General features: G+C 36.9%; 3 protein-coding genes and 2 long non-coding RNA genes across 5 annotated transcripts; 1 reads left to right on the top strand and 4 right to left on the bottom strand.

Annotated features, from left to right (window-relative positions):
* Nucleotides 1-5,098: 5,098 nt before the first annotated feature.
* On the bottom strand, nucleotides 5,099-6,343 carry LOC100331830 (novel rhamnose binding lectin). The gene is given in 6 exon segments (NM_001365960.1): nucleotides 5,099-5,362; nucleotides 5,436-5,539; nucleotides 5,615-5,747; nucleotides 5,848-5,895; nucleotides 6,098-6,157; nucleotides 6,292-6,343. Coding segments are annotated over 6 exon segments (387 nt in total). The 5' UTR covers nucleotides 6,320-6,343; the 3' UTR covers nucleotides 5,099-5,348.
* A 2,745-nt stretch (nucleotides 6,344-9,088) lies between these two features.
* LOC141380284 (uncharacterized) lies at nucleotides 9,089-15,124 on the bottom strand. The gene is made up of 4 exons (XR_012398047.1): nucleotides 14,996-15,124; nucleotides 14,829-14,890; nucleotides 10,390-14,698; nucleotides 9,089-9,648 (listed from the first exon to the last, which is right to left on the bottom strand). It is a non-coding gene; the product is annotated as an uncharacterized lncRNA (long non-coding RNA).
* A 1,592-nt stretch (nucleotides 15,125-16,716) lies between these two features.
* On the bottom strand, nucleotides 16,717-17,984 carry si:dkeyp-98a7.8. The gene is given in 6 exon segments (NM_001160373.2): nucleotides 16,717-16,991; nucleotides 17,065-17,168; nucleotides 17,244-17,376; nucleotides 17,477-17,524; nucleotides 17,727-17,786; nucleotides 17,919-17,984. Coding segments are annotated over 6 exon segments (387 nt in total). The 5' UTR covers nucleotides 17,947-17,984; the 3' UTR covers nucleotides 16,717-16,977.
* A 4,499-nt stretch (nucleotides 17,985-22,483) lies between these two features.
* Nucleotides 22,484-23,776, bottom strand: si:dkeyp-98a7.5. Its single transcript, NM_001160362.2, is given in 6 exon segments — nucleotides 22,484-22,751; nucleotides 22,825-22,928; nucleotides 23,004-23,136; nucleotides 23,274-23,321; nucleotides 23,513-23,572; nucleotides 23,725-23,776. Coding segments are annotated over 6 exon segments (387 nt in total). The 5' UTR covers nucleotides 23,753-23,776; the 3' UTR covers nucleotides 22,484-22,737.
* A 513-nt stretch (nucleotides 23,777-24,289) lies between these two features.
* LOC141380285 (uncharacterized) lies at nucleotides 24,290-27,464 on the top strand. Its single transcript, XR_012398048.1, has 2 exons — nucleotides 24,290-25,262; nucleotides 26,268-27,464. It is a non-coding gene; the product is annotated as an uncharacterized lncRNA (long non-coding RNA).
* Nucleotides 27,465-27,650: the final 186 nt, after the last annotated feature.

The following is a 27,650-nucleotide window of genomic DNA, read 5'->3' as shown; positions in this document are numbered from 1 at the left end:
GGTGTGGGAGTGTCTATTTGGGCACGCGCGAGTTTCAGTCAAAATACACACACATGAGAAAGTGATGGTGTTTAACCTACATGGACATCTGTAGTCGAATTATTTGCCAAATTATTAAATCTTGGACTTTAACTGCAGTTTGGCTCTTTCATTCAGGGACTTCATTCATGCCCCTCGCGACAAACGCGATATTTGATTCGAGGATCTGCTCTAAGCGTGTATTTTTCATGCAATGTTTGATACCTCACGGCGAATGAGAGAAAAAAAAACTCAGCATTTCCTGGAAACTTAGATGCACACGGCAGGTAGCGTCAGAAAGCCGCGTGTGTTATTCCGGTCACAAAATGCGGTGCTATGTTTGCACTCAGTGCAATAGTTAACTTAATTCGATACGAACAAACTGAATAAACAAAGAGCACTGGTCGCTCACTTACCAAATCTGTAGAGACAGGACAATCACCAGCATCTAGAGCCGCGTCTTTATGAAGAGAAGACTAACGTTACAAGCGAATCCGGATTTCAGCGTTTGCAGATGAGAACAGCTCTCAGGTAAACAATATTCCTCCTTAGACACGTAAGTTATTGTTGTCGAGCGTCGCATACACTGTTAATCCACACGTGATCCAGCTGAGCTCTCACAGAGAGAAAAGGAAAACGAAACTTAATGGCAGCAAACTATAAAAGCAACACTTCACGCTTGTTTTGCCAAGACAACGTGGCGTCTCTGTGGTGTAAACACGGTGACACTAATGAATATTAATGAAGTTGCACAATAGAGCGCGCTGATTGGTTTGAACCAAGCCTTACTCATGCATTAATGCATCACACTGTAAGACGTAATAAGACTCACGCCCAGTCTGCACGCTGGATTACAACGCTATTATGTCATGACCGTGACGCAGCTTCAAAAATTCGTTTCAAACAGGAAGTACGAATTTGCTTGAAATAACGCAAAAACAACCAATTTACACTTTTTAGTGAAATATAGGTGTCCTAATAGTGTTTTTAGCAGTGTGGGACACATATACCACTGTCAACAGCTCAAAAAATGTGTTTTGGTGTTTCGTGACCCTTTAAACTTTTGCTTGGAAATCACAAGTCAGCAGCAGGGGGCAGCATTTTAAAAACATGTTTAAAGACACAAGGCGTTACATAACTCAGGAATCCTCCTGGGGTTAGATTATCAAAAGTTTTTAAAAAGAGAAAGAAAAAGAAAAAGACTAGTTTTGCCAGTAGATTTGGTTAATTTCTGTTGTGGTTTCAGATAAATGACCAAGACAGAACTAGTCACAAACGAACTGTTGTAAAAGCATACTACTACACTTAACCACTACTTTTCCAAAGGTTTTACAAATTGTATACCCGAATTCAGTTAACAAACTAATATGGGGAGAAAAAAGGGTGAAAATCCGTTTAAGTCACCTTAAATAGCATTTATTGATTGCAAACTCACAGAAGGATAACAGGATTAACTATGAAAAGAAACAGTGCTTTTATTGGTTAATATGGATGCCATTTTTAAACTACAGTAATATGCAGCATAGTTATGCTTCAACTAACTGCTTTTTTGGGATTTAGTTCTAATAAAACCCATGTTTAGTCTTCATAAATTATTTTTGTCCAACTGATGTGGAGTTGCTCACAAAAATAGTGTAAATCCAAAAGATCAGCCCCTACGACCTGCAGGTGAAACAAAGAGAAACACAATAAATATTGAAATCACTCGTGCAACCTGATTGCTCTGAACAATAACTTACGCCTGCAGCAGTATTTGACTCTCAGTTACTTGTATGTGCCGACACAAGGATCAGACAATTTGGTGTTGGTGGCTGGGACAGTGCAGCGCTTGTTCCCATATACTGTAGCTACGCCATTCAAAGGACAAGTCATGAAACCCATTTGATTAACTGGCCTTTTTTTAATTCAATTCAGCTTTATTTGTATAGCGCTTTTACAATGTAGATTGTGTCAAAGCAGCTTCACATCAAGGGTCATAGTAACAGGATCAGGGTAGTTCAGTTTGTAGTGTTTAAGTTCAGTTCAGTTTAGCTCAGTTCAGTGTGGTTTGAAATCATTACTGAGAGTTCAAACACTGAAGAGCAAATTCATCGATACGTAGCTTTACAGATCCTGAACCACGCAAGCCAGTGGCAACAGCAGAGAGGGAAAAAAAAAAAAACACCAATAGGAGATTGAAGAAAAAAACCTTGAGAGAACCAGACTCAGTTCAGCACGACCATTTTAATTTCTCCGCTGGCCAAATATCTTGTGCAGAGCTGCAGTCTCAGCAGTGGAGGCTGGAAGCGGGCCTCAGCGAAGACTCGTCTGTCCCTGGAGCGTCACTGGAATCAGTCTCATGCTCTCCACTCCCCTATGACCAACAGCGCAGCAGCAGCTCAGGATACGGCCTGGTCCCGGATATGGACACCTTGGGATCATCTCGTCACTGGACTTGGATCCAATCAGTGACTCCGCATAATCTGGGGACCTCGGGATGAGTATCCCCAGGTGGAAATGGAGAATGAAGAGAATAATTAGCGTAGCTGCTGTTCATAGTGTATATAAACAAGATGTAGAAACTTGTGTGGAAACCCGCTAAGTGATGCATTGAGTGTATGCTTTACTAAACAGATAGGTCTTTAATCTAGTTTTGATCTGAGAGAGTTCAATTCAATTCAGCTTTATTTGTATAGTGCTTTTACAATGTAAAATAACTGTGACGTGCGGCCACACATCGAATCTATGAGGTCTGATCTCATCTTGCTCTAGCTGTCATGCAGACATTGATACAGACACCACACAAGTCAAGTCGCAAGACTGAGGCTGGTACCAGCTGACAGAATAGCTGAAGCCTTTGCGAAATCTGTGAAAATACAGCACTGAAACTAAAAGGCATAAATATCTTTGAGCCAAAAAGTCTATTTGTGGGATATCTGTATAAACACAATCAGAGCTGATATTATGTAGAAGTTAAGTCGACTAATAATTAGGCTATATTAATTCTAATAAAATGAATACCAAAATAAACAATTCATTGCGTTTTTCGTTTAATAGAAAATATACAGAAACTAAAAAAAAATGTAATCTAGTTTGTATTAATGTGTTTTAATATTATAAAAAAAATGCTCAGCCTATTTAAGCTTAACGGCTATATACACCGCCAATAGACGAGCATTCAAAAATATTATTTTACTGTGTACTGGATTAGGTTTATAATGTATATTTTACAATGAAAACTAAATGTAGCATGTCTCGCTGTCATTTAAACATGTAATTTATAACACACCAGAGCTGTAAGCGGTGTGTAAGCATACAGGGCGGTGTTTGGTTACTGCGCACCACGTTATTGAACGCCAATATCTCTGAGGGAGATTATGCTTCCCGATAGCCTATATTACTGAGAGATTTTTAATATAAAAGGCATTTTAAAAAAGAAACAACAGTCAAATCGCACCTGTCATCTTGCCAGTGTAGCCTAAGTGTGTCGCCCTCGCATGTCACCTGCCGGCTGGCGAGAGAGAGAGCGCATGCTTAAAGAGCTCAAAGCTGGCATATAACCAAAAACTAGATCATATCATTATAATTATTCCATTAACGACACTTATAGAAACATTTATACATTGACATGGTGTTTATTGAGATCTGTGTGTCTGCTCTTTACAGAAGCTGTAAACTGCACGCGCGCTGTGACCGCAGATGCTCAGCACTGACTATACGCTTTTATTTAGCCTGTAGTCTTTAGTTTTTTTACATAATGTTCTGTTACTTAAAATATCTTTCATTTTTTATTTAGTTTATAAATAAAATGAGTGCTAGCTTGTTTAGCTGTGATCATTACGGAAGGGTCGTATTGCATATTCGGTTTATTCTTCAGTAGCCTAAAGATTCGTTAATAATGTATTTTATAAATGGACTGTTTATAAGGACTAAACTATTATTATATAATACATTGGGCTAATTAAAACATTAAAGTCAGGTAGGACAACAAATCACATCCATGTAGTGAATTACTGTTGAGTGGTATCGGTGCATGGTATCGGCCTTTCATGTCCGATACGAGTATTTGAACCAAGTAGCGACCCGATACCGATATCAGTGCATCCCTAGTTTGAATCAACAAATCTAGCTAGGTTTTGTAAGAAAACCATATAAATTCAATTTAGTTAATAAAAATCAGAATTGTTACAAACCATTTAGATGAATAAAGACAAGCTTACCTTAAAAACTGTTTTAAGACTGACATCAAAATAAAAATGAAAAAAATGAATAAATTAATTTTTAACATGATCTTGTTTCTACTATTCAAAAAAAAAAATAAAATATATATATATATATATATATATATATATATATATATATATATAGCAAAAGGCTAAAATTCAGTTGCACAAACCACAACATTAAGCTTAAAAACAACCCAAGCAGCACAAATAATAATTGCACCAGCAACTACAATACTATTTGGAGCATGTTGGTTAAAAAAAAAACATTTCACCTTAAAACAAATCCAACTGGATGTTGATTTATTATTTGACTAAATGATTGTTCAACCAAAACTCAAGACTCAATATTTTCAACCCTTGATTCAAACCTTATTTTACTTGATTAAACAGAATTTTAAGGTCTAAAAGCACCTGAAGGTGAACAAACTTTGTTTGGGAAGAATAATCACTTTATGTGCGAGGTCAAAATGGGGGTGCAACATTTATATAAAAAAATAAATAAATAAAAATAATAATAATAAATATATATATATATATGATTGAGACTAGACGCAAATGATTCCAAAATCAGGCTGAGGTAAGTTGTCATTCATATATACACACATAAATAATAATTTACAGCTATTGGATTTAGTTAATTACTAATGTGGTTTAAGATATCAAAACAATTTTAACAAACCCCTAACAGTAAAACACACGCACATTATCAGATATTTTATCAGGACAATTTAGGTAGCCACTAACAAACTACTGTTAAACACGAAATTCAACTCTTATCCATCATGTTTTAAGATATTACAACAGTTTTACAAATTATAATGCCTGTATTCAGTCAGGAAACAACCAGTAAGAGGGTAAAGAGGGAAAAAATAAAATAAAGATAGGCCACATATAAAAGGCATTTATTTAAATGTAAACTCTCAACACAACAGGATTAACTAGGAAAAGAAACTCTTATAGATGCCATTATAAACTACAGTAATAGTCAATGTAGTCATGCTTCAACTAAAACATGTTTATGGAATTATTTTTAATAAAACCCATGATTGATCTTCATGTGAAGCATTAAAGGTTTCTTTTTGGTCCAGCCAATGTTGAGATGCTGACAAATCCAGATCCACAAGATCAGCCCCTACGACCTGCAAGACAGAAACAAGCACATCAGTTATTAAAATCACTTGTGCAGCTTGGTTGCTCTGAACAATAACTTACGCCTGCAGCAGTATTTGACTCTCAGGTACTTGTATGTGCCGACACAAGGATCAGAGAACACACTGTTGGTGGCTGGTACAGAGCAGCGCTTTCTCCAGTTACAGCTACAGCACAGAAAGGACAAGTCATGAAACCCATTTGATTAACTGGCCTTGTTTGTTAAGTTGTAAACATTATACCGTCTTGCCACAATGAAGACAGCGTTTGGTGTATAGCAGTGGGTGTTTCGGAGCTGCCCATATGGACGGTTGCGGCAGCTTCTTCTTTCTGTACGTCCATAGTTTGCAGCAAGGATCTTAATCACAGTATGATCTACATGGAGACAGAAGCAAATGGTGGGGCATTTGAAAATTAAAACCGCAGCATTATAGAACAAACAAGTTCAATGGATTGTGCCACTTGAACACTTTACCTGGACAGGACAGATCCAGGACAGAGTGCTCACACGCAGTTGCTATGTCTGCAAAATGATAGGGTCTCACTTTAATGCCCAAATAGGAACTTAAACTGGTAGACTTCAGTCACTGGAGCGAATGACCAATAAGGTGTTAAATAGTTGCTACATTACGAACTAAGAAAGACTAAGTGTTTAAAGTTCCTTTGAGAATTACACATAATAATCACAAATTAATAAATAACTAGGGAAGTGATATGACACTCACCAGTAGACCTCTTACAGTAATCATCTGCAGATATCAGCAGGATGGAGTTCAGAAACAACACTGAAAACCAAGAAAACTGATGAACAAATGTGTAGTGCTAATCTCACACAGATTCACATTATTAGCTGCACATGACATAAACATCACCAAAACTACAAATAAATGTTCGTTGCGCTATTCAACAAGAAACTCACAGGTAAACAATAAACTGAGAGAGAGCATGATTCTGCTGTCATCCACAACGGTGCTTGTAGTCTTTACTGATTCATATTTATAGGCCGCTGGTGTGAGTGGTAATGAGCGACACCTGTTCACACCGCTCCGCCGAGGACAACAGGAGGAGCCCAAACCCAACTCTAAACAGTAAATTAGTTGAGAGGGTGCTCGCTGCAGAACCATTTGAGGAGAGGTGAGCTCCAGAGAGGGGGAGCATGAGCTGTCGCTCCTCCTCCTGTAAGTTGTTTTAATGCGTACACCAACCCCACCCCTAACCCTACCCCCAGTGACATCACTCGTAGAAGAAGTGCAAAAAAGGTGGAGCTCAAGCTTAAGCTCCCCCTCTCTGGAGCTCACCTCTCCTCAAATGGCTCTGCAGCGAGCACCACTTGGAATAGTTTGAAACATTCGGGAGGGAAAATCCATCTGTGCTGCTTTGGTTTTTCAGATGTTAAAATTATCTTGGACTTTGTGATTTGTTTTTCAGCTCCACCAACTGCTCTAAATTCAGCCTAAAATGTACCGTTTGCTTCATTTGTGCTAGTTTGGGACAGTGAAAGATTCATTTGTGCTGCTTCTCTTTTCACAATATTAGACAATGACTTTGAATTGATGAATAACGTCTCCAGTCGCCTCTCCAAATACTCTTGTTTATTGTGTTTTGTATAGTTTTATAAATGAAATAATATTCAATTTAAGTTTTTGGGGTCTCTTAGCCCACCAAGGTCCAAATTCATCCCAACTAGTCTTGTTTGTTGGTTTCATTTGTGCTGCTTCTGTTACATAAATATGATTATTTGCACACGTTCAATGACCTTTTTTCCCTTTCAAACACTTGATGCATGTCTTAATAAACTATTAACTTGAAGAGCAGATGTGATTGACCTGAAGTGTGTCTCTCGCACATTTATTTACTTTTTTTAAATACATCTTTTCAGCAGAGATGTAAAAAGCTGAAGGCTGTCCATCATTTTGACAGATTTCCCAGAGGGTGATCGGCATCCAAATACTCTATATTTAAATAATAATCTTTTGTTTATGCTGGATAACTCACAAGATCAATAAAAACTGTAAGTGGTTTGCCTATACAGAGAAAACCTCTCACATCCCAGCACAGTCACTTTATTTCCAATTTCACAATCATGCACTCATTTACTGGTGTTATTGCTGCCAAGAGTACCCAACTTCATTATTTTGTGTGAGTCTCAGGACACTAGAAATGAAATGGGCCTATTTTATCATTGCGACTTCAGCAATTGATTTTCATCCTAAAATATAATTTAATCATTCAATTAAGAGTATAGATTATTATCCACGTTTTCTGTTTTAAACTTACAGCACAGGCTAATACTTGTGCTAGGCCTACAGCTTTGAGTTAATTCAGTGAAGCAGTTGTAGCCTTTATTTATTTACACAAAAATATTTGACTGAATGAACAAAACTTGAGCTACCATTTATAAGAACTTTATTAATTAAATTGACTAAAATCAGATTGTGACAAACAATTCAGATGACAAAACATGACTACAATAGCCAATTTGCTTTAAGAATGAATGTTTTAAAATTAATTTTCTGAAGTCAAAGCTAAAAAATTTAAAACAGTGAAAAAATATTAAATGGAATTTTGTTTTTGGCATTTGGACAAAAATACAGATTTAAACACTTACACTAACCAATATTGAATATTTTACCAGCAATGACTATTTGGGATGAATTTGAAGCATACAGAGGACTGAGAAACACAACTTACCTTAAAATAAAAGTGGAAGTAAAAGCAGCCCACCATTGATTTTTTGCCAAAGGAATCTTCACCCCAAAAATGACGATTTAAACCTTTTTTTTACTGTGTCAACAGAAGAAACTTGAAAGGTTTAAAACCACTTGTGGGCGATTAAACTTTCACTTTGGGGTTAATAGTCTTTTAAACTTTTACTTGGAAATCACAAGTCAGCAGCAGGGGGCAGCATTTTAAAAAGATGTTTAAAGACTTTACACAAGGTGCTACATAACTCAGGAATCCTCCTGGGGTTAGATTATCAAAAGTTTTTAAAAAGAGAAAGAAAAAGAAAAAGACTAGATTTGCTAGTAGATTTGGTTAATTTCTGGTGTGGTTTCAGATAATTGACCAAGACAGTTAACTAGTCACAAACAAACTGTTGTAAAAGCAGACTGCTACACTTAACCACTACTTTTCCAAAAGTTTTCCAAATTGTATACCAGAATTCAGTTAACAAACTAATATGGGGAGAAAAAAGGCTGAAAATCCGTTTAAGTCACCTTAAATAGCATTTATTGATTGCAAACTCACAGAAGGATAACAGGATTAACTATGAAAAGAAACAGTGCTTTTATTGGTTAATATGGATGCCATTTTTAAACTACAGTAATATGCAGCATAGTTATGCTTCAACTAACTGCTTTTTTTGGGATTTAGTTCTAATAAAACCCATGTTTAGTCTTCATAAATTATTTTTGTCCAACTGATGTGGAGTTGCTTACAAAAATAGTGTAAATCCAAAAGATCAGCCCCTACGACCTGCAGGTGAAACAAAGAGAAACACAATAAATATTGAAATCACCCGTGCAACCTGATTGCTCTGAACAATAACTTACGCCTGCAGCAGTATTTGACTCTCAGTTACTTGTATGTGCCGACACAAGGATCAGACAATTTGGTGTTGGTGGCTGGGACAGTGCAGCGCTTGTTCCCATATACTGTAGCTACGCCATTCAAAGGACAAGTCATGAAACCCATTTGATTAACTGGCCTTTTTTCAATTCAATTCAGCTTAATTTGTATAGCGGTTTAACAATGTAGATTGTGTCAAAGCAGCTTCACATCAAGGGTCATAGTAACAGGATCAGGGTAGTTCAGTTTGTAGTGTTTAAGTTCAGTTCAGTTTAGCTCAGTTCAGTGTGGTTTGAAATCATTACTGAGAGTTCAAACACTGAAGAGCAAATTCATCGATACGTAGCTTTACAGATCCTGAACCATGCAAGCCAGTGGCAACAGCGGAGAGGGGGAAAAAAAAAAACTTCACCAATAGGAGATTGAAGAAAAAAACCTTGAGAGAACCAGACTCAGTTCAGCACGACCATTTTAATTTCTCCGCTGGCCAAATATCTTTTGCAGAGCTGCAGTCTCAGCAGTGGAGGCTGGAAGATGGCCTCAGCGAAGACTCGTCTGTCCCTGGAGCGTCACTGGAATCAGTCTCATGCTCTCCACTCCCCTATGACCAACAGCGCAGCAGCAGCTCAGGATATGGCCTGGACACCTTGGGATCATCTCGTCACTGGACTTGGATCCAATCAGTGACTCCGCATAATCTGGGGACCTCGGGATGAGTATCCCCAGGTGGAAATGGAGAATAAAGAGAATAATTAGCGTAGCTGCTGTTCATAGTGTATGTAAACAAGATGTAGAAACTTGTGTGGAAACCCACTAAGTGATCCATTGAGTGTATGCTTTACTAAACAGATAGGTCTTTAATCTAGTTTTGAACTGAGAGAGTTCAATTCAATTCAGCTTTATTTGTAAAGCGCTTTTACAATGTAGATTGTGTCAAAGCAGCTTCACATAATGGTCATAGTAACTGGAACAGTGTAGTTCAGTTTTTAGTGGTTAAGTTCAGTTCAGTTTAGCTCAGTTCAGTGTGATTGAATCATTACTGAGAGTTCAAACACTGAAGAGCAAATTCATCGATGCGTAGCTCTACCAATCCTGAACCATGCGAGCCAGTGGCAACAGCGGAGAGGGAAAAAAAACTTCACCTGATAGGAGTGAAGAAAAAAAACCTTGAGAGAACCAGACTCAGTTGGGCACGACCATTTTAATTTCTCCGCTGGCCAAAATTCTTGTGCAGAGCTTCAGTCACCACGGTGGAGGCTGGAAGATGGCCTCAGCGAAGACTCGTCTGTCCCTGGAGCGTCGCTGGAATCAGACTCATGTTCTCCACTCCCCATGACCATCAGTGCAGCAGCAGCTCAGGATACGGCCTGGTCCCGGATATGGAAACCTTGGGATCATCATGTCGCTGGTCTTGGATCCAATCAGTGACTCCGCATAATTTGAGGACCTCGGGATGAGTATCCCTAGGTGAAAATAGAGAATAAAGAGAATAATTAGCGTAGCTGCTGTTCATAGTGTATATAAACAAGATGCAGAAGCCTGTGTGGAACCCGCTAGATGATGCATTGAGTTTATGCTTTACTAAACAGATAGGTATTTAATCTAGTTTTGAATTGGGAGAGTGTGTCTGAGCCTCGGACATTATCAGGAAGGCTATTACAGAGTGTAGGAGCCATAAAGGAGAAGGCTCGACCTCCTTTACTCGATTTTGCTATTCTAGGTACTACCAGAAGCCCTGAGTTTTGAGATTTTAAAGAGCGAGTTAGATTGTAGCGAGACAGAAGGTTGGTTAAATAAACAGGAGCTAGATTATTTAGAGCTTTATAGGTGAGAAGTAATATTTAAATTCAGTATGAAACTTAACAGGCACCTAGTGTAAGGAGGATAAAATTGGGGTGATATGATCATATTTTCTAGACCTGGTCAGAACTCTGGCTCCTGCATTTTGTACTAATTGAAGTTTGTTAATAGAGGATGCTGGGCAGCCAGCAAATAGAGCATTACAGTAATCCAGTCTCGAAGTCATAAAAGCATGGACTAGCTTTTCTGCATCTGAGATGGATAGCATATTTCGTAATTTAGCGATATTTCTCAGATGAAAGAAAGCAGTTTTTGTGACATGGGATATATGATTTTCAAAAGTTTGATTGCTATCTAATATGATACCCAGATCTTTTATAGTAGAGCTAAAGCTAACTTTGTATCCCTCTAATTGTAGATTGAGTTGCGAGATCTGCTGTGTACAAGATTTAGGCCCAATAAGTAATAATTCTGTTTTGTCAGAGTTTAAGAGAAGAAAATTGTTGGTCATCCAGTCTTTAATGTCTTTGATACACACAGTTAGTTTAGACAGTTGAGACGTCTCGTCAGGTTTAGTTGAAATATGTAATTGAGTATCATCTGCATAGCAGTGAAAGCTGATCTCATGTCTTCTAATAATGTCTCCCAGAGGTAGAATGTAAATTGTAAACAGTAAAGGGCCTAAAACTGATCCTTGAGGCACCCCATACTTTACTGGGCTGACTTGTGAAGGCTGTCCATTAATATTCCCAAACTGGTAACAGTCAGTTAAGTATGACTTAAACCAATGTAGAGCCTGTCCCTGGACACCTGTAGACTTTAAGCGATTTATGAGGATATCGTGGTCAATGGTGTCAAATGCCGCACTAAGATCGAGTAAAACTAATAGCAAGATGCACCCTTGGTCAGCAGCTAAGAGTAAATCATTGGTTATTTTCACTAATGCGATTTCTGTACTGTGATGAGCCCTGAAACCTGACTGAAAGACTTCAAAAATATTGTTCGTCTGCAGAAAGGAGCATTGAGTAGAAACAACTTTTTCAAGTATTTTAGACATAAATGGAAGATTTGAAATAGGCCTTTAGTTAGCTAAGTTGTTGGGGTCCAGTTGCGGTTTCTTAATAATAGGCTTAATAACAGCTAGCTTGTACGAGTTTGGAACATGGCCTATAGATAAAGAAGAGTTGATAATGTTAAGAAGAGGTTCTCCTATAGCAGGTAGCAGCTCTTTCAGTAATTTTGTTGGAATTGAGTCCAGCATACACGTAGCTGGTTTGGAGCTATTTATAATTTTTACTAGCTTTTTCTGTTCTATGATTTTGAAGCAGTGTAGGTTATTATTATGATTCAATGAAATATTTACAGGATTTGGAGTATAAGCCGGTGCAGACAGTTTGGCATCTCCTATTTTCTGTCTAAAGCCTTCTATTTTATCACTGAAAAAATTCATGAAGTCATCACTACTAATTTGCGGTGGAACAGTTTGTTCCAAGGATGACCGATTATTTGTTAATTTAGAGATGGTGTTAAATAAAAATCTAGGATTGTTATGATTATTTTCTATCAGTTTGCGCAGGTGCTCGGTCCTGGCAGATTTTAGAGCCCTCCTATAGCTGGACATACTGTCTTTGTACGCAATTCTAAAGACCTCTAAATTAGTTTTTTTCCATTTACGTTCCAGGGCGCGGGTTGCTGTTTTGTTTTGAGTTTCTCTAGCCTTTTTTAATTTGATGGGTGCCACAGTATTTAGTGTGCTAGTAAAGATGCCATCCATACTGCTGGTTACTACTTCAAGATCATTTGAGTTTGCGGGTGCATTACGAAATAAAGAGAGATCAGGTAAGTTATTTATAAATTCATCTTTGGTTGACGGAACAATAGTTCTACTAGGGTGGAGTATTGGAGCGGGTTTGCTAATTTTAGGTAAACACAGCTTATATAGTAAGAGGTAGTGATCTGTAATATCATCACTTTGTGGTATAATGTCTACGTCAATAACCTCGATTCCATAAGACAGAATTAGATCTAATGTATGCTTTAAGCGATGGGTTGGACCCACAATGTTTTGCTTTATCCCAAGTGAGTGTATTAAATCCATAAACGCGAGCCCTAATGTATCGTTAGCGTCATCTATGTGGATGTTAAAGTCACCTACAATTAGCATTTTATCAGTTTTGACTAGTAAGTCAGAAATAAAATCTGAAAATTCTTTTAGAAAATTGACATAGGGTCCTGGGGGTCTATATATGGTGATAAAAGTGAGAGATAACATAGGTTATTGCATAGTATCTAGAAGCTGAACATTAAGCGCTATTACTTCAAAGGAGCTAAACATAAGTCAGTTTCTTTGATTAACATTAAGGAAATCACTAAAGATTGATGCAACTCCACCACCACGACCAGTTTGACGAGCCTCATGTTTATATAAGAATCCTGGAGGAGTTGCTTTATTTAAGCTAATATAGTCATTTTGTTTCAGCCAGGTTTCAGAGAGACAGAGTGCATTAAGATTGTTTTCTGTTATTATTTCATTTATGATAAGTGCTTTAGGTGCAAGTGATCTGGGGCCTCATGTATCAACGCTGCGTATGCACAAAAACTTTGCGTACGCCAGGTTTCACGCTCAGAATCGCTCACGTTTGGATTTACTAACAATGAACTGAATGTAGGAATGTGCACAGCTCCACGCCAGCTTTATGACTGGCGTACGCACATTTTTTGTGCGTGTCTGTTTTGTTTCCATTGGCGACTCCGAGAGGCTGTTGTGTTAAATTGCTCTCTACAAAGTGTCTGAGCCTTGCAATGGCAGCTGTATGAGACGGGTTCATCTAGCAGGTATATAAGGTTTCCATACCATACAGTTGACCAGCTAAACATTAAAGCGCAATTTGTAGCGGTCGCCTGTTTTCCCATTGTAATCTGAGCTATCTACTGCACGCACATTGCTATAAAGACATTATCTGAAGATGAATTTGCATGCGTGAATCAGAAACATTTCCATTCAATAAATGTGCAAATAAAATATGATGCACAGACTTATTAATGATTCCTACTTGTCTTTCTCGTGATAAATAGTTGGCAAAATCTGATATGTAGCGGGGGAAAAAGGAAGAAAGAGTTCATCAGACGCTGGATTCGAACCGAGTTCATGCTTGAACGTATCAAAACATGTTGACATGCGTTTTACGAGCTGCGCCACTGAGACTGTTAAGAGTATTGCAACATTTTACACCTATAAATCACACTATTTCTTTTTTAATTCACTCAGTGCGATGTTCAGACCAAACTGTGTTAACCGCAACAGCTAAACTCTCCCACTCTATTTTTTTTCTTTTGTTGTTAATTCCGGAGAACAGATTTGCAAATAACACCACTTTTCTCCGGTCTACCTCCGAAAGCAGCACCTCCATTTCACATTCTGTTCAAAGTTTCTCTTTTTGCTTGCTTTTGCCATTGCTTTTTCGTTGGGTTTTGCCAAAGTAGAGTCATTAGCATATTCATACAGGGGAGGAGGCAGGGAGGGGTTTTGTGCTCGTGCATCTTGCGCTCAGTTTCACGTTCATTCGGATGTACAAAAGAATATGCGTGGGATTCGGCGTACGCAGTGTTTCATACATCTGAATTTTTTTCTGCATACGCACATTTACAGCTTTGTGCGTACGCAATGTTTTAGTATGTTTCCACGCAAGTCTTCATACATGAGGCCCCAGGAAAGCAGAAAGTATGTACTTTGTTACCTTTGGAGAAGGCGGTGCGGACGTGGCAAACGATCAAGTCACCGATGATGGCCACATCAGGACCCGTCTCACGTAGTGGGGAGAAGCGGTTCTCCGTGGAGATCTCGAACACAGGAGGAGGAGACGTCCTGCCCTGGGACCTGGCAAGCACCTTACACGGCTGCAGCCAGGCGCCGTGGCAGCCGGGTGTCGGCGTGACGCCTTGCTGAGCCCAGTGCACTGGACGTGGACAGAGAAACACGAGGGGTTGAAGTAGAGGGAGTGATGTAGTTGTATCTTCCGCTTACCTTAGATGATTAGCGTTAGGTACAAGCAGAGCTCGTTGTTCCTGCAGCCGTGTCCACCTCACCTCGAGGGTGCGAATCTGGGACTCCACTGCTTCCAGCTCCAGCGCCTTCATCGATGCTTCTCCTGCACTCAAGGACAGACACACAAGCGACAATGTACAGGGTGAAGAGCAAGGCCAGTAAGTCAAAAAAAATGAGTGAATGTAAGAGATCGGTAGCTTTAGCTGACCAGTGGTGCTAGCAGGCTAAAGCTACAAACAACAGGCGGATGCTCGAGGGACAGAACGTTTTAAAGCAGTTTTGTTTGTATAAATGTATTAAGGGTTTGCTCACCCTAAGTCAGAGAGAAATACTTAGCGAATGAGGAAGTATTTTATGAATTATATGTCAATTGCGAGTCCAAACTCCAAACACAAGCAGTGAGGCGACCGAACAGAGACAGTGACGTCAGTGACATCACTCGAGCAATAACAGCCTTGATTCTGTTTGTTCTAGTTGTACATTAAATGTTCATAAACTGACCCATTAGCAATTCACAAAACATGCAAACAATTGATTTACCAGCTTTCTGATAGTGTCAGTACAAAATGTTCTATAAATAATACTGGAGCATTAACTTGAGAACCTTTCCAGAGTTTGCGAAGGGTCTCAATATCTGCAATCATATTTGAAGACCATGAATATGGAATGGATGGGAAAAAATGGTGAATGTAGTCCTTACTGATTCATATTTATAGGCCGCTGGTGTGAGTGGTACAGAGCGATGCCTGTGCACCACACCGTCTTCATTAGTTGGTGCGAATCTCTGGACACTAGAAATTAAATAGACTTATTAAATGTGTGGCTCCAGTGATCGATTAATTTCCTAAAATATAACTTAATCGTTTAAATAGGAGTAAAGTTTATTATTAGTGCTTTCAGTTTTAAACCTACACCACAGGCTAATCCTTGTGGTTGGCTTTAAGCGTTTGACCAAATCAAATTCAGTGAAGTAGCCTGTATTTATTTACAAAATGTTGGTTTGAATCAACAAATCTAGCTAGGTTTTGTAAAGAAGCCATATAAATTCAATTTAGTTCATTAAAATCAGAATTGTGACAAACCATTCAGATGAATAAATAGACAAGCTAACCTTAAGAACTGTTTTAAGACTGACATCAAAGTAAAAACACTGAAAACAATGAGGAATAAATTAATGTTTAACATAATCTTGTTTCCACTATTAAAAAAAAAAAAAAAAAACTATTGCAAAAAGCTAAAATTCAGTTGCACAAATCACAACATTTTAAGCTTAAAAACAACCCAAGCAGCACAAATAATAATTGTACCAGAAACAACAATACTATTTGGAGCATGTTGGTTACAGAAACACATCTCACCTTACAACAAATCCAACTGAACGTTGATATAATATTTTACTGACAGGATTGAACAACCAAAACTCAAGATTGTCAATATATTCAACCCTTGAATCTAACCTAATTTTACTTTGTTTAAACAGAATTTTAAGGTTTTAATTCACCTGAAGGTGAACAAACTTTAAGTTTGGGAAGAATAATCCCTTTATCTGCTAGTATGTCAGAAGTCAATATTAGGGTGCAGTATTTTAAATGCTGATTAAGACTCAACTCAAGCAATTCAAAAATCCTCCTGGAGGTTACATTATATATATACACACTTATATATAAATAAATTTCAACCAATGGATTTGGTTAGTTACTAATGTGGTTTAAGTTATTACGAAAACAATTAACAAACCCCTAACAGTAAGACACATGCACGTTATCAGATATTTTATCAGGACAATTTAGATAGCCATTAACAAACTAGAGTAAAAGGCAAATTGCTAAACTTATGCACCATGTTTTTAGATATTACAACAGTTTTACAAATTATAATGCCTGTATTCAGTCAGGAAACAACCAGTAAGAGAAGGGCAAAAAGGGAAAAAATAAAACATAGGCCACGTTCTGAAAGGCGTTTATTCAACGTAAACTCCCAACACAACATATGGACGACAGGATTAACTAGGAAAAGAAACTCTTATAGATGCCATTATAAACTACAGTAATAGTCAATGTAGTCACGCTTCAAAACTAAAGCATGTTTGTGGGAATTATTTTTAATAAAACCCATGATTGATCTTCATATGCGAAGCATTAAAGGTTTCTTTTTTGGTCCAGCCAATGTTGAGATGCTGACAAATCCAGATCAGCCCCTACGACCTGCAAGACAGAAACAAGCACATCAGTTATTAAAATCACTTGTGCAGCTTGGTTGCTCTGAACAATAACTTACGCCTGCAGCAGTATTTGACTCTCAGGTACTTGTATGTGCCGACACAAGGATCAGAGAACACACTGTTGGTGGCTGGTACAGAGCAGCGCTTTCTCCAGTTACAGCTACAGCACAGAAAGGACAAGTCATGAAACCCATTTGATTAACTGGCCTTGTTTGTTAAGTTGTAAACATTATACCGTCTTGCCACAATGAAGACAGCGTTTGGTGTATAGCAGTGGGTGTTTCGGAGCTGCCCATATGGACGGTTGCGGCAGCTTCTTCTTTCTGTACGTCCATAGTTTGCTGTAAGGATCTTAATCCTAGTATGATCTACATGGAGACAGAAGCAAATGGTGGGGCATTTGAGAATTAAAAAAACCGCAGCATTATAGAACAAAGTTTAATGGATTGTGCCACTTGAACACTTTACCTGGACAGGACAGATCCAGGACAGAGTGCTCACACGCAGTTGCTATGTCTGCAAAATGATAGGGTCTCACTTTAATGCCCAAATATGAACTTAAACTGGTAGACTTCAGTCACTGGAGCGAATGACCAATAAGGTGTTAAATAGTTGCTACATTACGAACTAAGAAAGACTAAGTGTTTAAAGTTCCTTTGAGAATTATACATTATAATCATGAATTAATAAATAACTTGGGAAGTGATATGACACTCACCAGTAGACCTCTTACAGTAATCATCTGCAGATATCAGCAGAATGGAGTTCAGAAACACCACTGAAAAACAAGAAAACTGATGAACATGTGCACTGCTAATCTCACACAGATTCACATTATTAGCTGCACATGACATAAACATCACCAAAACTACGTATAAATGTTCATTGTGCTATTCAACAGGAAACTCACAGGTAAACAATAAACTGAGAGAGCGCATGATTCTGCTGCCGTCCACAACGGTGCTTGTAGTCTTTACTGATTCATATTTATAGGCCGCTGGTGTGAGTGGTAATGAGCGACACCTGTGCACCACACCGCTCCGCCGAGGACAACAGGGGGAGCCCAAACCCAACTCTAAACAGCAAAATAGTTTTGAAACATTCGGGAGGGAAAATCCATCTGTGCTGCTTTGGTTTTTCAGATGTTAAAATTATCTTGGACTTTGTGAATTTCAGCTCCACCAACTGCTCTAAATTCAGCCTAAAATGTACCATTTGCTTCATTTGTGCTAGTTTGGGACAGTAAAAGATTCATTTGTGCTGCTTCTCTTTTCACAATATTAGACAATGACTTTGAATTGATGAATAACGTCTCCAGTCGCCTCTCCAAATACTCTTGTTTATTGTGTTTTGTATAGTTTTATAAATGAAATAATATTCAATTTAAGTTTTTGGGGTCTCTTAGCCCACCAAGGTCCAAATTCATCTCAACTAGTCTTGTTTGTTGTTTTCATTTGTGCTGCTTCTGTTACATAAATATGATTATTTGCACACGTTCAATGACCTTTTTTCCCTTTCAAACACTTGATGCATGTCTTAATAAACTATTAACTTGAAGAGCAGATGTGATTTACCTGAAGTGTGTCTCTCGCACATTTATTTACTTTTTTTAAATACATCTTTTCAGCAGAGATGTAAAAAGCTGAAGGCTGTCCATCATTTTGACATATTTCCCAGAGGGTGATCAGCATCCAAATACTCTATATTTAAATAATAATCTTTTGTTTATGCTGGATAACTCACAAGATCAATAAAAACTGTAAGTGGTTTGCCTATACAGAGAAAACCTCTCACATCCCAGCACAGTCGCTTTACTTCCAATTTCACAATCATGCACTCATTTACTGGTGTTATTGCTGCCGAGAGTACCCAACTTCATTATTTTGTGTGAGTCTCAGGACACTAGAAATGAAATGGGCCTATTTTATCATTGCGACTTCAGCAATTGATTTTCATCCTAAAATATAATTTAATCATTCAATTAAGAGTATAGATTATTATCCACATTTTCTGTTTTAAACTTACAGCACAGGCTAATACTTGTGCTAGGCCTAAAGCTTTGACTTAATTCAGTGAAGCAGTTGTAGCCTTTATTCATTTAAATATTAGACTAAATGAACAAAACTTGAGCTACCATTTTTAAGAACTTTATTAATTAGATTGACTAAAATCAGATTGTGACAAACAATTCAGATGACAAAACATGACTACAATAGCCAATTTGCTTTAAGAATGAATGTTTTAAAATTAATTTTCTGAAATCAAAACTAAAAATTGAAAACATTAAAAAAATATTAAATGGTATTTTGTTTTTGGCATTTGGACAAAAATACAGATTTAAACACTTACACTAACCAGTATTGAATATTTTACCAGCAATAACGAGACTATTTGGGATTAATTTGAAGTAGGGATGATCAAAATAATAGATTAACCGTTAACCGAACGGGTGCGTTTGTAACCGATTAATGATATCAGTTAAACGATTAAAAACATTCTTTTATACATTTTTAGTTTGGCTGCATAAGGGGCCGATCAAATGCGTTTGTTTGCGTTAAGAGGGGCATCTTTTAAATGGTTTACTAAAAGCCGCAGGTGTTTTGCTTGTGGCTCATCCCAGAGCAGCAGTTTGTGTTGTCAAGACAACTACAGAGAACTTTTAAAAAGCTTGGATTATTTAAGTGGAAAATAACTTAGGGCAGGCCTATTTATTTTATTCATTTTATTTAGTTTATTCTGTTCTTCTGTGTTATTAGAAAAACTGCAGGTGCATGAATATGCTCTGTTATGTTCTGTTACTAATATGCTAGCATGTTAAAATAAATTAGTATTTTAAAATGCAATATTTAATGTGTCAGACACAAAATAGACACATACATTTAAAAAAGTTTTTTTTTTTTTTTATAGTAATCTGACCACGAGCGGCGGTTGTCTGTTAGCAAAATTAACCGAAATGAGCATCCCTAATTTGGAGCATACAGAGGACTGAGAAACACACCTCACCTTAAAATAAAAGTGGAAGTAAAAGCAGCCCACCATTGATTTTTTGCCTAATGAATCTTCACTCCAAAGATGAAGATTCAAACCTTTTTTTTTTTTTTTACTGTGTTCAACAGAAGAAACTTGAAAGGTTCAAAACCACTTGTGGGCCATTAAACTTCCACTTTGGGGTTAATAGTCTTTTAACTTTTGCTTGGAAATCACAAGTCAGCAGCAGGGGGCAGCATTTTAAAAAGATGTTTAAAGACTTGACACAAGGTGTTACATAACTCAGGAATCCTCCTGGGGTTAGATTATCAAAAGTTTTTAAAAAGAGAAAGAAAAAGAAAAAGACTAGATTTGCCAGTAGATTTGGTTAATTTCTCTTGTGGTTTCAGATAATTGACCAAGACAGTTAAGTAGTCACAAACAAACTGTTGTAAAAGCAGACTGCTACACTTAACCACTACTTTTCCAAAAGTTTTACAAATTGTATACCAGAATTCAGTTAACAAACTAATATGGGGAGAAAAAAGGCTGAAAATCCGTTTAAGTCACCTTAAATAGCATTTATTGATTGTAAGCTCACAACACAGAAGGATAACAGGATTAACCATGAAAAGAAACAGTGCTTTTATTGGTTAATATGGATGCTATTTTTAAACTACAGTAATATGCAGCATAGTTATGCTTCAACAAACTGCTTTTTTGGGATTTAGTTCTAATAAAACCCATATAATAAAACCCTTCATAAAATATTTTTGTCCAACTGATGTGGAGTTGCTTACAAAAATAGTGTAAATCCAAAAGATCAGCCCCTACAACCTGCAGGTGAAACAAAGAGAAACACATTAAATATTGAAATCACTCGTGCAACCTGATTGCTCTGAACAATAACTTACGCCTGCAGCAGTATTTGACTCTCAGGTACTTGTTTGTGCCGATACAAGGATCAGACAATCTGGTGTTGGCAGCTGGGACAGTGCAGCGCTTGATCCCATATAGCTACGCCATTCAATGGACAAGTCATGAAACCCATTTGCTTAACTGGCCTTGATTCTGTTTGTTCTAGTTGTACATTAAATGTTCATAAACTGGCCCATTAGCAATTCACAAAACATGCAAACAATTGATTTACCAGCTTTCTGATAGTGTCAGTACAAAATGTTCTATAAATAATACTGGAGCATTAACTTGAGAACCTTTCCAGAGTTTGCGAAGGGTCTCAATATCTGCAATCATATTTGAAGACCATGAATATGGAATGGATGGGAAAAAATGGTGAATGTATTCCTTACTGATTCATATTTATAGGCCGCTGGTGTGAGTGGTACAGAGCGATGCCTGTGCACCACACCGTCTTCTTTAGTTTGTGCGAATCTCTGGACACTAGAAATTAAATAGGCCTATTGAATGTGTGGCTCCAGCGATCGATTATTTTCCTAAAATATAACTTAATCGTTCAAATAGGAGTAAAGTTTATTATTAGTGCTTTCAGTTTTAAACCTACACCACAGGCTAATCCTTGTGGTTGGCTATAAGCTTTAACCAAATCAAATTCAGTGAAGTAGCCTGTATTTATTTACAAAATGTTGGTTTGAATCAACAAATCTAGCTAGGTTTTGTAAAGAAGCCATATAAATTCAATTTAGTTCATTAAAATCAGAATTGTGACAAACCATTCAGATGAATAAATAGACAAGTTAACCTTAAGAACAGTTTTAAGACTGACGTCAAAAACACTGAAAAAAAGGGGGAATAAATTAATGTTTAACATGATCTTGTTTCTACAAAAAAAAAAAAAAACTATTGCAAAAAGCTAAAATTCAGTTGCACAAACCACAACATTTTAAGCTTAAAAACAACCCAAGCAACACAAATAATTGTACCAGCATCAAAAATACCATTTGGATTATGTTGGTTACAGAAACACATCTCACCTTAAAACAAGTCCAACTGAATGTTGATTTATTATTTGACTAGAATGATTGATCAACCAAAACTTAAGATTGTCAATATACTCAACCCTTGATTTGAACCTCATTTTACTTTAAAACAGAATTTTAAGGTTTAAATTCACCTGAAGGTGAACAAACTTTTAGTTTGGGAAGAATAATCCCTCTATTTGCTAGTAGGTCAGATGTCAATATTATGGTGCAGCATTTTAAATGCTGCTTAAGATTCGACTCAAGCCAATGAATTAAATTCAGCCAATGGATTTGGTTGGTTTCTAATGTGGTTTAAGATATTAAGTCAATACAATTACCAAACCCCTAACAGTAAGACGCATACACATCATTTATTTTATCAGGACAGTTTAGGTAGCCACTAACAAACTACAGTAAAACGCAAATTGCTTCTCTCTTCCACAATGTTCTCACATATTACATCAGTTTTACAAATTATGATGCCTGTATTCAGTCAGGATACTACCAATAAGAGGGCAAAAAGGGAGAAGAAAAAAAAAAAAAAAAAAAAAAAAAAAAAAAACACAAGTCACATTCTGAAGGGCGTTTATTTCATGAAAACTCCCAACACAACATATGGACGACAGGATTAACTAGGAAAAGAAACTCTTTTAGATGCCATTATAAACAACAGTAATAGTCAATGTAGTCACACTTCAACTAAAACATTTTTGTGGGAATTATTGTAATAAAACCCATGATTGATCTTCATATGTGAAGCATTAAAGGTTTCTTTTTTGGTCCAGCCAATGTTGAGATGCTGACAAATCCAGATCCACAAGGTCAGCCCCTACGACCTGCAAGACAGAAACAAGCACATCAGTTATTAAAATCACTTGTGCAGCTTCATCGCTCTGAACAATAACTTACGCCTGCAGCAGTATTTGACTCTCAGGTACTTGTATGTGCCGACACAAGGATCAGAGAACACACTGTTGGTGGCTGGTACAGAGCAGCGCTTTCTCCAGTTACAGCTACAGCACAGAAAGGACAAGTCATGAAACCCATTTGATTAACTGGCCTTGTTTGTTAAGTTGTAAACATTATACCGTCTTGCCACAATGAAGACAGCGTTTGGTGTATAGCAGTGGGTGTTTCGGAGCTGCCCATATGGACGGTTGCGGCAGCTTCTTCTTTCTGTACGTCCATAGTTTGCTGCAAGGATCTTAATCCTAGTATGATCTACATGGAGACAGAAGCAAATGGTGGGGCATTTGAGAATTTAAAAAAAAAAAAAAAAAAAAAAAAAAAAAAAAAAAAAAAAAGCAGCATTGTAGAACAAAAAAAGTTTAATGGATTGTGCCACTTGAACACTTTACCTGGACAGGACAGATCCAGGACAGAGTGCTCACACGCAGTTGCTATGTCTGCAAAATGATAGGGTCTCACTTTAATGTCCAAATAGGAACTTAAACTGGTAGACTTCAGTCATAAGAGCGAATGACCAATAAGGTGTTAAATAGTTGCTACATTACGAACTAAGAAAGACTAAGTGTTTAAAGTTCCTTTGAGAATTACACAAACTAATAAATAACTTGGGAAGTGATATGACACTCACCAGTAGACCTCTTACAGTAATCATCTGCAGATATCAGCAGGATGGAGTTCAGAAACACCACTGAAAAACAAGAAAACTGATGAACACACGTGCACTGCTAATCTCACACAGATTCACATTATTAGCTGCACATGACATAATCCAGTAAGAAACTTCACACATCATCAAAACTACATATAAATGTTCATTGCGATATTCAACAAGAAACTCACAGGTAAACAATAAACTGAGAGAGCGCATGATTCTGCTGCCGTCCACAACGGTGCTTGTAGTCTTTACTGATTCATATTTATAGGCCGCTGGTGTGAGTGGTAATGAGCGACACCTGTGCACCACACCGCTCCGCCGAGGACAACAGGAGGAGCCCAAACCCAACTCTAAACAGCAAAATAGTTTGAAACATTCGGGAGGGAAAATCCATCTGTGCTGCTTTGGTTTTTCAGATGTTAAAATTATCTTGGACTTTGTGAATTTCAGCTCCACCAACTGCTCTAAATTCAGCCTAAAATGTACCATTTGCTTCATTTGTGCTAGTTTGGGACAGTAAAAGATTCATTTGTGCTGCTTCTCTTTTCACAATATTAGACAATGACTTTGAATTGATGAATAACGTCTCCAGTCGCCTCTCCAAATACTCTTGTTTATTGTGTTTTGTATAGTTTTATAAATGAAATAATATTCAATTTAAGTTTTTGGGGTCTCTTAGCCCACCAAGGTCCAAATTCATCTCAACTAGTCTTGTTTGTTGTTTTCATTTGTGCTGCTTCTGTTACATAAATATGATTATTTGCACACGTTCAATGACCTTTTTTCCCTTTCAAACACTTGATGCATGTCTTAATAAACTATTAACTTGAAGAGCAGATGTGATTTACCTGAAGTGTGTCTCTCGCACATTTATTTACTTTTTTTAAATACATCTTTTCAGCAGAGATGTAAAAAGCTGAAGGCTGTCCATCATTTTGACATATTTCCCAGAGGGTGATCGGCATCCAAATACTCTATATTTAAATAATAATCTTTTGTTTATGCTGGATAACTCACAAGATCAATAAAAACTGTAAGTGGTTTGCCTATACAGAGAAAACCTCTCACATCCCAGCACAGTCGCTTTACTTCCAATTTCACAATCATGCACTCATTTACTGGTGTTATTGCTGCCGAGAGTACCCAACTTCATTATTTTGTGTGAGTCTCAGGACACTAGAAATGAAATGGGCCTATTTTATCATTGCGACTTCAGCAATTGATTTTCATCCTAAAATATAATTTAATCATTCAATTAAGAGTATAGATTATTATCCACATTTTCTGTTTTAAACTTACAGCACAGGCTAATACTTGTGCTAGGCCTAAAGCTTTGACTTAATTCAGTGAAGCAGTTGTAGCCTTTATTCATTTAAATATTAGACTAAATGAACAAAACTTGAGCTACCATTTTTAAGAACTTTATTAATTAGATTGACTAAAATCAGATTGTGACAAACAATTCAGATGACAAAACATGACTACAATAGCCAATTTGCTTTAAGAATGAATGTTTTAAAATTAATTTTCTGAAATCAAAACTAAAAATTGAAAACATTAAAAAAATATTAAATGGTATTTTGTTTTTGGCATTTGGACAAAAATACAGATTTAAACACTTACACTAACCAATATTGAATATTTTACCAGCAATAACGAGACTATTTGGGATTAATTTGAAGTAGGGATGATCAAAATAATAGATTAACCGTTAACCGAACGGGTGCGTTTGTAACCGATGATATCAGTTAAACGATTAAAAACATTCTTTTATACATTTTTAGTTTGGCTGCATAAGGGGCCGATCAAATGCGTTTGTTTGCGTTAAGAGGGGCATCTTTTAAATGGTTTACTAAAAGCCGCAGGTGTTTTGCTTGTGGCTCATCCCAGAGCAGCAGTTTGTGTTGTCAAGACAACTACAGAGAACTTTTAAAAAGCTTGGATTATTTAAGTGGAAAATAACTTAGGGCAGGCCTATTTATTTTATTCATTTTATTTAGTTTATTCTGTTCTTCTGTGTTATTAGAAAAACTGCAGGTGCATAAATATGCTCTGTTATGTTCTGTTACTAATATGCTAGCATGTTAAAATAAATTAGTATTTTAAAATGCAATATTTAATGTGTCAGACACAAAATAGACACATAAATTTAAAAAAGTTTTTTTTTTTTATTTATAGTAATCTGACCACGAGCGGCGGTTGTCTGTTAGCAAAATTAACCGAAATGAGCATCCCTAATTTGGAGCATACAGAGGACTGAGAAACACACCTCACCTTAAAATAAAAGTGGAAGTAAAAGCAGCCCACCATTGATTTTTTGCCTAATGAATCTTCACTCCAAAGATGAAGATTCAAACCTTTTTTTTTTTTACTGTGTTCAACAGAAGAAACTTGAAAGGTTCAAAACCACTTGTGGGCGATTAAACTTCCACTTTGGGGTTAATAGTCTTTTAACTTTTGCTTGGAAATCACAAGTCAGCAGCAGGGGGCAGCATTTTAAAAAGATGTTTAAAGACTTGACACAAGGTGTTACATAACTCAGGAATCCTCCTGGGGTTAGATTATCAAAAGTTTTTAAAAAGAGAAAGAAAAAGAAAAAGACTAGATTTGCCAGTAGATTTGGTTAATTTCTCTTGTGGTTTCAGATAATTGACCAAGACAGTTAACTAGTCACAAACAAACTGTTGTAAAAGCAGACTGCTACACTTAACCACTACTTTTCCAAAAGTTTTACAAATTGTATACCAGAATTCAGTTAACAAACTAATATGGGGAGAAAAAAGGCTGAAAATCCGTTTAAGTCACCTTAAATAGCATTTATTGATTGTAAGCTCACAACACAGAAGGATAACAGGATTAACCATGAAAAGAAACAGTGCTTTTATTGGTTAATATGGATGCTATTTTTAAACTACAGTAATATGCAGCATAGTTATGCTTCAACAAACTGCTTTTTTGGGATTTAGTTCTAATAAAACCCATATAATAAAACCCTTCATAAAATATTTTTGTCCAACTGATGTGGAGTTGCTTACAAAAATAGTGTAAATCCAAAAGATCAGCCCCTACAACCTGCAGGTGAAACAAAGAGAAACACATTAAATATTGAAATCACTCGTGCAACCTGATTGCTCTGAACAATAACTTACGCCTGCAGCAGTATTTGACTCTCAGGTACTTGTTTGTGCCGATACAAGGATCAGACAATCTGGTGTTGGCAGCTGGGACAGTGCAGCGCTTGATCCCATATAGCTACGCCATTCAATGGACAAGTCATGAAACCCATTTGCTTAACTGGCCTTGATTCTGTTTGTTCTAGTTGTACATTAAATGTTCATAAACTGGCCCATTAGCAATTCACAAAACATGCAAACAATTGATTTACCAGCTTTCTGATAGTGTCAGTACAAAATGTTCTATAAATAACACTGGAGCATTAACTTGAGAACCTTTCCAGAGTTTGCGAAGGGTCTCAATATCTGCAATCATATTTGAAGACCATGAATATGGAATGGATGGGAAAAAATGGTGAATGTATTCCTTACTGATTCATATTTATAGGCCGCTGGTGTGAGTGGTACAGAGCGATGCCTGTGCACCACACCGTCTTCTTTAGTTTGTGCGAATCTCTGGACACTAGAAATTAAATAGGCCTATTGAATGTGTGGCTCCAGCGATCGATTATTTTCCTAAAATATAACTTAATCGTTCAAATAGGAGTAAAGTTTATTATTAGTGCTTTCAGTTTTAAACCTACACCACAGGCTAATCCTTGTGGTTGGCTATAAGCTTTAACCAAATCAAATTCAGTGAAGTAGCCTGTATTTATTTACAAAATGTTGGTTTGAATCAACAAATCTAGTTAGGTTTTGTAAAGAAGCCATATAAATTCAATTTAGTTCATTAAAATCAGAATTGTGACAAACCATTCAGATGAATAAATAGACAAGTTAACCTTAAGAACAGTTTTAAGACTGACGTCAAAAACACTGAAAAAAAGGGGGAATAAATTAATGTTTAACATGATCATGTTTCTACAAGAAAAAAAAAAAACTATTGCAAAAAGCTAAAATTCAGTTGCACAAACCACAACATTTTAAGCTTAAAAACA

This window comes from Danio rerio, chromosome 22 (genome assembly GCF_049306965.1).
Source record: "Danio rerio strain Tuebingen ecotype United States chromosome 22, GRCz12tu, whole genome shotgun sequence".
Classification (NCBI taxonomy): Eukaryota; Metazoa; Chordata; class Actinopteri; order Cypriniformes; family Danionidae; genus Danio; species Danio rerio.
This window is presented reverse-complemented; position numbering and strand designations above follow the sequence as displayed.